General features: G+C 37.6%; 1 protein-coding gene across 2 annotated transcripts in view; it reads right to left on the bottom strand.

Annotated features, from left to right (window-relative positions):
- The window catches only part of LOC138008758 (uncharacterized skeletal organic matrix protein 5-like), a 17,803-nt gene that overhangs the window by 4,272 nt on the left and 1,031 nt on the right, over nt 1–12,500 (bottom strand). Inside the window, exons 1-5 of one of the 2 annotated variants that reach the window (XM_068856061.1) lie at nt 10,877–11,106; nt 2,139–2,233; nt 928–1,005; nt 795–831; nt 166–292 (exon numbers count right to left, since the gene is read on the bottom strand). In XM_068856061.1, coding sequence (XP_068712162.1) covers nt 166–292; nt 795–831; nt 928–1,005; nt 2,139–2,217 — 321 coding nt within the window. In that variant the 5' untranslated portion in view covers nt 2,218–2,233; nt 10,877–11,106. Of the gene's footprint in view, nt 1–165; nt 293–794; nt 832–927; nt 1,006–2,138; nt 2,234–10,876; nt 11,107–12,500 lie in introns of those variants that run through there. The other variant, XM_068856060.1, reaches the window with a different exon arrangement.

Genomic DNA, 12,500 nt, shown 5'->3' on the forward strand with positions numbered 1-12,500 from the left:
AATGGTTATTGGTAACAAAACTACAGCATTATGCAAAGACGTCTTTTAGTGTTCTGAAGTTTGGCTAAAATAGCGTGTCACTGCCCCTTTAAGACACTATAAGTGAGAATTTGTCCCAAGACTTTTGCCAGTCCTTGACTGCTTGCATTGCCAAAGGAATGATACCTTTCTGCCATCAATCTTCATGACTGTCGTCCATCCTCCAGTTCCGCATCCGAAATCTCCCATGTGACAGTAAACGGGGATCCTTTCTGAACCAAGCAGCAGTGGATACAAGCCACTCTTAAGCGAACTGAAACATAAAAAAACGACACGGAATTTTTGACAATTAGTGCTTTTCTCTCTCGTCACATGATTGTCTTGTCATGAGACTACTTTTTACTATGATGCAGTCAGTCAGACGGATGAATGCTGAGCCATTCAGCCGAAACACATCGTATAACTCCCATTTTTTGAGTCTGCGTGATACTTTTATCCTTAGAGTGCCAGAATTTTTCGTAGGGCAATGATTTTTTCCAAAGATGTCCGAAGACGACCTAGGATTTCCGAAGACGTTCCGAAGAGTTCCGTCTGCCCTAGTCTGCAGTGTTTTCCTTACAAATTACAGCGGAAGTAGGATCATTCACATTGACCAGGTCTTTTCTCGCGTTGGTTGAAGTTTATTTCACTTCAGGTTTTTTCAAAATGTTTTAGTTAAACCTGTTAGACCTTAAAATTTTCCACCAGATCGAAGTTTTTGATCAGTGGTCAGGTTTTCGAGGGATAGATAATTTCCAGACTCTCTGTAAACTTACGTATTTTTGTTGTAAAGTTCCTTACAAGAAGAAGCAACTATAAAGAGAAAACAAGAAAAGTGTAATTAAATCTTAAATACTCAAACTGCTGAGACTCTGTGGCACTACCAGCTAAACTCAGCATATATCCTACCTGGTGGTGGTTGATGACAATTTTCTTTGAACTCTGCAATAAGATTTATCATTTTCTCTTCAAAGGACTCTATAGCCTCTAAAACAACAAGAAAGAGAGAGAAAGAGAGAGAGAGAGAGAGAGAGAGAGAGAGAGAGAGAGAGAGAGAGAGAGAGAGAGAGAGAGAGAGAGAGAGAGAGAGAGTTGTAAAAAGACAAAAGACATCGTTGTTATGCAAATGCTCACTTGTGTCAGTAACGAGTTTAAGAAAGATCTGCGACACGACGGGAGCGAGAACGCCACAGATTTTGCGTTTTAATGGTTGAAAACAATAGCTTTGCATGCTCCGTGTATTTTTCATTTTCTTACTTTTCTTTCCCCTTCTCGGCAAACTGCAAAATGAAATGACCAACTTTCATGTTATACCAAGAACGTGATCACACAGCTGCAAATTTGAATTTTCTTTCGTATTTCCGGCTAGCCTGCATAGCAAACATTTCCGAGGGGGACTGGGATTTAACCACTAAGAAAGGGAGAAACAATTTCGAAAATGGGAATGGGATTTCTTTTCTTTAGCGGTCTCAGGCTCTATAATTTGACTAAACTACTCAAATTAGCCTATATTTTCGGGAATACAGAAATACAATTCTACATCAGTACACTTAGAATTTCACCCCAGCACTGCCTGCTCTAGCTGATAATAATAACTTTAATAATGCATTTTTGACAGAGAAATACAACGGATTTACAATATAAGAAATAATGTACAATTACAATAAAATAATCTCCAGACCTCGCGGTTAGCTTCCAGGCCTCACTCTGTCACTTTCTTCGACAAGGGTAAAAAGTCCAAGAAAGAGGGTTCACTTGCCGGATGAGAGATATGCTTTAGTCCATAGGGGGGTTACGTGTATTCCAACGGCATTCTGATTAGTGCTTTTAATTCATCATGTCCATTAGTTTGCAAAAAGACGCTAGGAATAGGATTTCAGATTTGGTAACTGGTATTTGTACGTTGGAAACAACACTGAAAAGTTTGTACTTTATATGTACATGTGTAAGATTTCGTTTGCTATTTTTTAAAATTGTATTTCCCCTAATTTTTGGGGAAGTTCAAGTGTAAAAAAAAATTTCCGGGAAGCATGCCCACGGAACTCCTTCCTACCCCCCCCCCCCCCCCTACTCTAAACTCTAATTGGCTCATAACTAAACTCCATAAGGGTGTTACTTACCACCGCAACAAGCGTTCTGTTTTGCTACTGATGCAACAGTCATCCTCAAAAGTGCCAGCAAAACAATAGCAGTCTTCATTTTAATGAGGTGAGGTCTGGATTGGAAAAATGCCAGATACAAAAGAACATGAACTCAATGCATCGTGATGGAACTGTATTTTTGTTAGGACTTTCTGATTTATTCCTATCCCGGTTTAGGATTATCGGAATAACCGAATTAAAAGGTCCCCCAAAGAAACACACTTCCCGAAAATGAAATATATTTTTTTACAGAGTTGTCCTGACGACCAATGCTTTGGAAGAGTCTGGAAACTACTTAGCGGGGTGTCAAGCGGCCAAAATAAATAGGAACTTAGGAAATTATATTAAAAAAAGGAGAAGTACACGCGACAATCCCGAAAAGTATTGCGGAAAGTGCTTTATTCACAATTGTATTGACTTGACCGATTCATGGAAAAGTGCGGAAATGGCGAGACAGACCATAGATATATGTTAGAAAGGATAAAAGAAAGGGAGTGATACAGCTCCAGTTCCAGTTAAGTTGATCATATCTCAGGCTACCTTTCGGAATTTTCGTATGCACAAAGCTGTATACTCTGGGTAAAAATTTCGGTGAGCAATGAACGGACGAAACTCAAAGCTGAAATCAAAGGGCAATTTAACGGTTCAAGTATATTAGCAACATAATTGTTTTTCTCCACTAAATACTGCATTTTGTACCAGCCACGAACAGACAGCAGAAAATAGGAAGGACCACAAAAAGCAGGTCTCTAGAGTGGCTTTTACGGCTAACGGTTAAATTTTAAACATTTTTAAGGCTAAAGGTAATTTTTTTCCCGTTACGGTTAACTGAAATGTTAATTATTCATTACCCTTGTTTTACATTACAACATAATAATTAAATATATATATATATATGTATATATATATAGTAATTAATTTCCATTGGTGTAGAGCCTGGTAAAATCATCATGGAAAATTGCAAGAGCTGTCAAAACGTCCAGGAGGTTGTCAAGTCTGTCAAAGTGCGTGGTACAATCCATTTCAAAGACATATCCGCCATTTCCAGCATTGTAAAATGACAGTATTCGTAATTAGCGGAATTAGTGAAACGAAAAGCAAATGGTGTTCTGAGACTTTAAGTTTGCACTAATATATATTTTTTTGCGGGTAACCCTTTTCAATTTATATTACGGCTAACGGTTAAATATTAAGCCTTTTTACGCCAAACGGTTAAATTTTTGGTCCTTTTACGGCTAACGGTTAACCCCATTGAGACCTTCCAAAAGTAGGCGGTTTTCACGTTACGTCATCACCGCCATGTTGATGAACGAAAACAAAAGATCTTTCATTAACTCCTTTTGTTCGTCCACCAGCAATTGTACATTGCAACATTGTTATCTGTGTCTCTAGAGATTGGTTGCAAAACACCTATAGTGGAAAATGGGAAAAATACGAACTTGACACCTTGGATTTTGCAGCCGGTCGGTGGTCCGTGTGCGATTTTCGCGCCAAAATAATTCCATAAGAACGGATTAAGATCGCAAAATTCTTTGTATTTCGAGGGTGCTTTCATTTCAAAACCCTGGCTGGGTAAGCGGTCATGTACGGTGGCTCATAATGGTAAACGAATCTCCAAACTACCAGAAAACGACTTGGAGAGCGCGAAAGACTAAACGGCTTCTGTAGCACTTTTCCTAGCCAAGGCTCACTAACAGCAGCTCGTCAAAGCTGGTGTAAATATTGTTTTGTGTATAATAGCTGGGACTAGAACAGGGGTGCAGGGATGGCGCAGTGGTGAGAGCACTCGCCTCCCACCGTGAATGTGGCCTGGGTTCCATTCCCAGACTCGGCGTCATATGTTGGTTGAGTTTGTTGGTTCTTTACTCTGCACCGAAAGGTTTCTTCCGGGGTACTCCGGTTTTCCCCTCTCCTCAAAAACCAACATTTAACTTGATTTGCGTTCATTGTTAATTTCAGTTTACAGTGTCCCCAATTAGTGCTCCAGCGCTAGAACGACTGGACACTTAAATGAAGTTCCTTTCCTTTCTTTCCTAAGCTAGGATAGTATTTTCGTGATATCAAAATACACCATTCTAAACCTCTCGAGCTCACGTTGATAATGAATGCTTAGATTTCAAATATCATCACCTTGGTGAATCATAATTATTATCTTCCATCCTTATTCATTGAAAGTTAAATTTATCATACAGCGATCTAAACCGCTCTCCGTCGATTTTCTTGCAGTTTTTTTTTTTTTTTTTTGCTTTTTTGGCTTAAAACATCTAAAAAAATAGATCCGCAATGCGTACGTATGGGAGCTTAAGTGTGAATAATTTGGAATCAATTATCAAAATTTGTTTTGAATTTAATGAGCGCCGTAGCTAGTAACAGGCAAACCAAGGCACTTGACACATTCGTGATTTTTCGTTTTTGATGTCTTCTGGCATCATAAAGACCTTGGAAAAGTATTCAATCAGTGGCTCAATGATAATTTAATTTTGTTTTGGCTATGCAAAAGCATGCCAAAATTTTATAACTTTGCTGTGAATTTCTAAAAACTGCAATTCTATTAATGCCAATAGTTAGCAAACAACGAAACAGCCAAACAGCTATAGTTAAGGTGAGAGACGACGCAACCCTAACGTACAGTGCAGGCTCAATTTTTTCTTGATTAGCTTTTGCTAATATTACCGCCCTCTCTGATATCCACCCAGGATACAAATCAGATCACTCTATGATAATATTAAAATTATCCCTGCACTCAAATTCTAGGGGACCGGGACTTTGGAAATTAAATGCATCTTTTTTGACTGAACTCGATTACATCAACCAAATTAAGGAGACTATTCAGGAAACTCTTGATGAATACAGAGATGATGACTTCGTCAACCCCTCACTTCTTTGGGAAATGATTAAACTAAAAATTCGTGAGAAATCATTATCTTATGCAAAGCACAGGAAGAAACAAACAAAACAACATGAAATGGAGTTAGAACAATCAATAGCCAAATTAGAGGAGAAACTCGACAATGGAAACCCCACTGAGTCACAAACCTCGCACCTTGAGAATGAAATTAATAAACAAAAGCTTGAGTATGAAAAAATAATTGAATATCGTACAAAAGGCGGAATTTTGAGATCAAAAGCCAAATGGTACAATGAAGGAGAGAAGAAAACAAAGTACTTTTTAAGTCTAGAGAAAAGGCATTTTAAACAAAGCACAATAAGTCACATTAAGGTTAGTGATAACGCTTTCATCAACTCCGATGGAGATATTCTATGTGAGTGCACGTCTTTTTATAAGAACCTCTATGAATCTAAAGTCACGGTAACCAACTTTCTTGACACGTCAGCTTTCTTTGACGGTGAAAACGATACGGCCCTTAAGGATTACGAAAGATTCTGAAATGCATGTGAAGGAAAACTTAACGAAAAAAGAGGCTCTAGATGCTTTGAAAACTATGGAACCTGAAAAAACTCCAGGCACCGATGGCTTACCAGCTGAATTCTATAAAGCCTTTTGGAGCGACATATCTTCTACTTTAATCGACGCATTAAATTACGCCGCACGAAACAGAACAACTTTGAATCATCCAGAGAAGAGGAGTTATTAAGCTTATTCCAAAGAAAGACGCCGAGCCGTATTTTATTAAGAACTGGAGACCTTAAACACTGCTTAATTGCGACTATAAAAAGGTAGATTCATTTGTCAAAACATTAGACTATTACAAAGTATATCATTTGTTATGCAAAAGAAAAAAATATGCCAGGACCACTTTTGTTTCTTGATTTTGAAAAAGATTTTGACACAATAGAATGGACTTTCATTTAAAATAAAACTCTTAACTATTTTGGTTTTTGCACAAGCTTAATACAATGGTTCACAATTTTTTTACTGCTGTCCAGAGAGCTGCATCTTAAATAACGGATGGACGAGTAATTTTTTGGAAATCCAAAGAGGTGTTAGGCAGGGTTGTCCCCTCTCACCGTATTTGTTCGTTTTATCGGTTGAAATGTTAGCCAAGGAAATCCGCAGAAATAAAAAAATTAGTGGTTTTCTGATAAATAATGAAAAAATAAAGTTAAGTCAATATGCGGATGACACTGTGACAACGTTAATACTAGATGGATCAAGGGATTCTCTAAAAGCTTGCCTTCAAACTCTGGACGACGTTTACAAAGTTTCGGGTTTGAAATTGAATGATAAAAAAACAGAGGCACTATGGATTGGAGCAAAATGTGGGAGCAGTGATCTTCCTTTTCCTGAGAGGAATTTTAAATGGCCAAAATACAAAGCGAAAACTCTAAGAATCTGGCTTTCAGTTCACCTGGAAGAAACCACTGATTTAAATTACGACGAAAAACTTGTTAAGGTCAGGAATATATTAAGTAGCTGGAACTACCGCAGACTGACACTAATGGGTAAAATAGCAGTACTTAAAAGCCTTGTTTTCTCGCAACTTGTTTATGTCTTATCACCACTACCTTTAAATGTAAAGGCTATTAAAGAAGCAAACAAACTTTTTTTCGCCTTCCTGTGGAATGGAAAAGGAGACAAAATTAAGCGAAACGCTATCATTAACGACTATCCAAACGGGGGCCTTAAAATGATAGATATTGTTTCTTTTAGTAAGTCCTTGAAAGCCACCTGGATAAAAAATATTTGGATGCAGAAAACCGAGGCAAATGGAAACTGTTCTTTGATCTTGAGTTAAAGGCTTTCGGCGGAAAAACAGTTCTTACTGGCAACCTTAACACAAATGACTCCAAAAATATTCTTCAATCTAAAGATAGCTCCATTAGTGAAGTTCTGAAAATTTGGGCAGAAATTAATTTCGAAGACCGAATAATTTCAGAGAATCACTTTCTCAACCAAAATTTGTGATATAATTCGCTGATCAGAATTGACAACCGCCCCGTTTACTACCCTGAGTGGCATTGTGCAGGTATTACAATGGTGAAACATTTGAAGGACAATTCCAATAATTTTCTTTCTCTCACAGAAATGCAGACTAGGTATGGAATAACAGTTTGCCCTCTTAAGTGCTGCGGAACTTTGTCCACATTTAAACTCTTATGGAAAACACATCAAAACAGTTTGTACCCAATGATCCTAAAAACAAGTATGAAAGGTTTTCAGCTAAACTACTGAAAGCTCAAAAAGCAAACAAACTAGTTTACACAAAACTTATATCCAGGAAAATTGTACCTCCTAGGCAGGCTCAGCAGAAATGGGTAACGGAATGCAGCATAGAAGACGAAGAATGTACTAAGCGGCATGATACTTACCAACTAGCTTTTAAGTGCTGTACAAGCACAAGACGTCTCGAATTCCACAGGGGCACCCAAGGAGAATACACTTTAAAACCACTTAAACATAGCATTGTTAAACGTATTTTAGTATTTAAACGGTAGATATAGGCATATTTTTATCCCCTAGGAATTTTTCATCTATTCGGATTTCCTAGCTGAAAGTCTAGGGATCCGAAAATTATAGGGATCAAAACTTACCTTTTCGAAACTTTTAGCCAGGGAAAAAGGCTCCCAAAAATTCTAGGTGACCTTTTTAGGGAAAAGGTCCGTTAAAAATGGGCAATTATACGTACCATTTTTCAGACGTTTGAAAATCCTAGGAGAGGCAGGCAAGCAAGAAATTTTAAAACAAATGTTCCGAAAATTCTAGATCTCAAATCGTCTTCCGAACAGATATTTTCCGAAAATTGACGTTGGGTGCTCCTGATTCCAGTTCAAGGTTTTGCAAAGACGAATAGCAACTAACGAATTCGTAGTTAAAATCGGCCTACAAGACGACCCAAACTGCACCCCTTTTGCAAAGATGAACCAGAAAAACTTAGTCACCTCTTTTGGTCCTGTCCCAGAGTGACCGCTTTTTGGACCTTCTTAATACAACGCTTTATTTCGTCTCAGATTATTCCAGAAAACTACCAATTCAATCTTCTTATAGCATTAGGTTTGATGCCAGACTCCTCCAAAAATAATTGTCAAATGAATGTTTGCCTCCTTTTAGCAAGACATTTTATCTGGATTTGTAAAAGCAATAAAACGCTACCAAAGGTAGAAGGCTTTTTCAGATACCTTAAGTCGACCTATCTATTTGAACAAAAGGCTGCAGGCACCTTACAAACGAAGTGGGAATTACTGAAAACTTTAATTTAGAAAACAGCTCTTTTTTCTTGCTTCTTTTACTTTGATAAGTCCCTAAACCAACAAATCCTTCACCGCCTTTTCACAACAGCCTTGCAACCGACGGCCCTTAAACTTTAATGGTTTGATTTCCTTTTCAGTATGGGAAGCAATGTATACTGCTTTACTGTAACTATGTAAATATGTCTATCCTGTAAGTAAGTTGTTTGTTTTGTGTGTGTGTGGAATAAAAATAGCAGCGGCTTACATATACAGAGCAGAAATATTGAAATTAAGGAAACGTAACAAAACAAAGGTCTAAGCTACAAGGTGACATGGATTTGACAATCAAAGACAAATAAAGAACTATAGGTGACATATCGATGTGAATTCAAATAAGTGACTAATATCATATTGGGAAAAGTCAACTCACAACTACTCAATTGTAGTAATTAATGCAGTGTTTTGATCTAAATTCCCGCCTTTTGTTAAGACCATGAGGATTAAGGGTAAATAATTGCGCAGTCCAATAGGCCTCTCTAGTGAGTAACAATTGTTCAAGATGTAAAGAATTTTCAAAAGACCTAATTTGTTCGATAATTATGAAATGTTGATTTGTTAAATTTCATGTTCAGAGTTATTAAAGTGGATGGCCAATTCACCAGTTCTTTTGTTGTTCAGCATGTTCGACTTGTGGTTATGAAATCTTACTTTTAATTCACGGTCAAAGTGGAGCCTACATATTGCAGGTTGCATTTGGCAAATTTTGTTGCAGTACTAGAAGACTCGGTTATTCGAGATTTTGTGGCAGGATTAATCTTGAAGAAATCGATCAAAATCAGGAACATCCAGCCAGAATAGCTTTAATCTCGCTTTTTCAGTTCTAAATCCGTTTAACGCCTTTGTAAGCCGACAGAAGGTATAGTTATATTGATCATTTGGGGCAAGGGGAATTTTTTGGTGCTTGGTTTAAACGATTTGAGCACAGGTTCCCCCGCAATGTTAAAGATACTGTGCCCATATGCCCAAGATAACTATTGTCGTCTAAGCACGGTCTGTAATGATGCTATTAATTAGTTAATGAGATTTCACGGTGACACGTATGCCTTAATAACAATATTAACGCTAATACTTTTGTTCTTGGGCCATCGTAGTTTGATCAAAAATAAGACACAAACAGCAGTGATAAACATATTGAACTTTTTCATTTTGATAATGACTTGACGTTTCGTATGTGCTCTACATACATTTTCAAAAGTAACCGTTGAAATTTAAAACAGCTATTTATATATAACAAATCGGATGAGGGGACTGGAACCTAGATTAAGCAAATACTTAACAGTAAAATATATAATAATAATAATTATAATAATAATAAAAACAGAAAAGATTAATAAAGCATCAGCTTTTCACTTCCGACGTTGACGTTGAAAGCTGGCTCAAGTTCTTGAATAAAGAAGGTCTCTTTTATTTTACAATGATAGTCAGTTTTGCCCTTCGCTAAAATATCAAAATGATCCCACTTGATGTTATGTCCGGTGGCCTTGACGTGGTCAGCAATGGCTGAAGTATTGTCATTTTTAGCTAGGGCCTTAAAATGTTCGGTTTTTCTATCGTGAAGCCGCCGTTTAGTTTTACCGATGTAAAAATCGTTACAATCCCAACAATTTGCTCTGTAAATAACTCTGGATTGTTGTGAACGATTAATACGGTCCTTGTAAGGAAAGAAAGATTTTATACATCGAGTGCTCTGAAAAACAATCTTAAGGTTAACACAAGAGTAGAATTTGTACACACAAGATTTCAGGCGTTTAGCGACTTGGTTGCTTTGCAAACCTAAGTAGGGAAGTAGGATAACAATATCTTTCTTAGGAACTGTAGACACTGGATCGCTTTTGAAAATGTATGTAGAGCACATACGAAACGTCAAGTCATTATCAAAATGAAAAAGTTCAATATGTTTATCACTGCTGTTTGTGTCTTATTTTTGATCAATATTAACGCTACTTAAAAATTTTACTTACAAACTTTCTATCCCTTTATTTCTCTCACCCAAAGTAAAATTAAGTCATTATTAAAGACTAAACTTCCAAAACATTGGAAATAATGCCGCTTCAAATTTCGTGGTAATTTGCATAAGTACTTACAAATTTTCATGATTTGTTTTACGGTCATTGTACTTTTGAATCTGTTCGCCAAGCTTCCCTAAAATAATCTCTCTACGAGAGCCTTTTAAAGCAAGGAAAAATTCGCGAAGGAATAAAAAATGTCGCGGACAAGTTTTGCCTTTCGAGAAGAGAATGTTAGCGCAGAAGGAAAATTTCCACGAAACAACGTTTCCACCACAATGTGAATCCGATGCAATTGCAGTCGTAAGACAACTCATTGGCGTAGCCATATTCTTAAATAACGGCAAGGATAATGCTTAGCTTCGCTGTTTCGCCATCCTCTTGAAAGTCAAACTTACTCATTACCCTCTGAAAAGCTGTCATGAATAATACTAGTCTTCAGAGAGCTTTCAATTTCAGTACATAAAAATTGAGCAGAAGGCTAGCTAAGAAAAATCCGGGAAACAACGCAAAAACGATAACCTTACTGTCACCACAACGAATGGTATGTTTCTTCAGGACTTCAATAGCGTGCGAGATCAGTACTGATAGGATCACAACCAAGAGAGTATGAAGGTATGTCACAACTGAACTGTGACTCTAGCTGACTCTGAATGACCGATCATTTCATGTCGTTACTCGTAAGACTGACCATTGTTTACTTCCGCCTTTTTATGATGTTAGCCTGTTCCAGGCGTCGGCACGAGCAGAAAGGGAACGCGAAATTAAGACACACGCGGGATCTGGGGAAAAAGGGGGAAAAGCCTGTGGGATTATTCTTAACGACCCTCTTCCGCCCACTTTTGATTTCGGCTGTCAAACTGCCGAAATGTTAATCAGTTGGAATCGCGTTCTCCAATTTCTCGCGAGTATTTCGCACGATCTCGCTGGGCGATCACTGGGAAATCATCATGTCAGGCTAGCACCTCTTCGATAGCGTCAACCGTTTATTCCCCACAACTTGTTGGTCAGTCGAACGGCTGGATTTCTTCTAATGCCAAAAGAATGTGCAACAATTCTCCAACTGGAATTTCTTCCCCAGAGAAGCGTACACGTGAGGATGGTGCTCGGCCGAGAAACTCTCGAAGATGCCTTGTCCTCAGTGATGCTATTTCTTCCCTGGAGGATGCGATGGATAGCAGAAAACATATTTCCATCCCTGAAACTACGGGTCAAAAACAGTTACCCTCGATTATGAAGGTGAGACTCCATTCGATTATGTTTGTCTATTAAAGCTTTGAGAACTGGCGACAAAAGATCAGTACAACTGGTGGAATATTGAGCAGACAACTGAGCGATAAATTAGTAAAACCGATCACATATTACGCAGACAACTGATCGATAAATCAGTACAACTGATCGACAAATCAGTATACCTGATTGAATATTAGGGACACAACTGATAGATAAATCAGTACAACTGATCGAATATTAGGGACACAACTGATAGATAAATTAGTACAACTGATCGAATTATAATCAGGGACACAACTGATCGATAATTCAGTACAACTGATCGCAATCACTACAACTGATCGAATATTAGGGGCACAACTGATCGAATTTTGGAGACACAACTGATCGATAAATCAGTACAACTGATCGAATATTAGGAACACAACTGATCGAATATCAGGGACAAAACTGATCAATACATCAGTACCGAACTGATCGAATGTCATATAAGGACGATACTAATCGAATCTAAGAGAATCCCAAGTCATCGATTTTGAGACCGACTGATTAGAAAAATTAACCGATTGAAAAATGACCAACAAAAAAAATCGAATAAGTGACTCGCAACTGATCAAGCATAAAATTAATGCTAATTATTCAACTATGGAGGTCACTTAGGTGAAGGGAGTATGTGACTAACTGATGAGTGGTCAATCGGCTGAATCGGTAGGTACAATTAATTTTGAAACAAACGGCGCGCCATACTACTGGGAGTTTTACGTTTCCTTTTTTTATGTTAATCAGTTGAATTGAGGCTCGTTTATTATCATGGTAAGCTCGAGTTGCTCATTTTACCACAAGTTGTTTTTTTCACCGAATTCAGCAAGTTCATGTTTGTTGACAAGTCACAAATTAAAAATGTAACATAATT

The sequence above is a fragment of the Montipora foliosa genome, chromosome 6, assembly GCF_036669935.1.
Source record: "Montipora foliosa isolate CH-2021 chromosome 6, ASM3666993v2, whole genome shotgun sequence".
Taxonomy (NCBI): Eukaryota; Metazoa; Cnidaria; class Anthozoa; order Scleractinia; family Acroporidae; genus Montipora; species Montipora foliosa.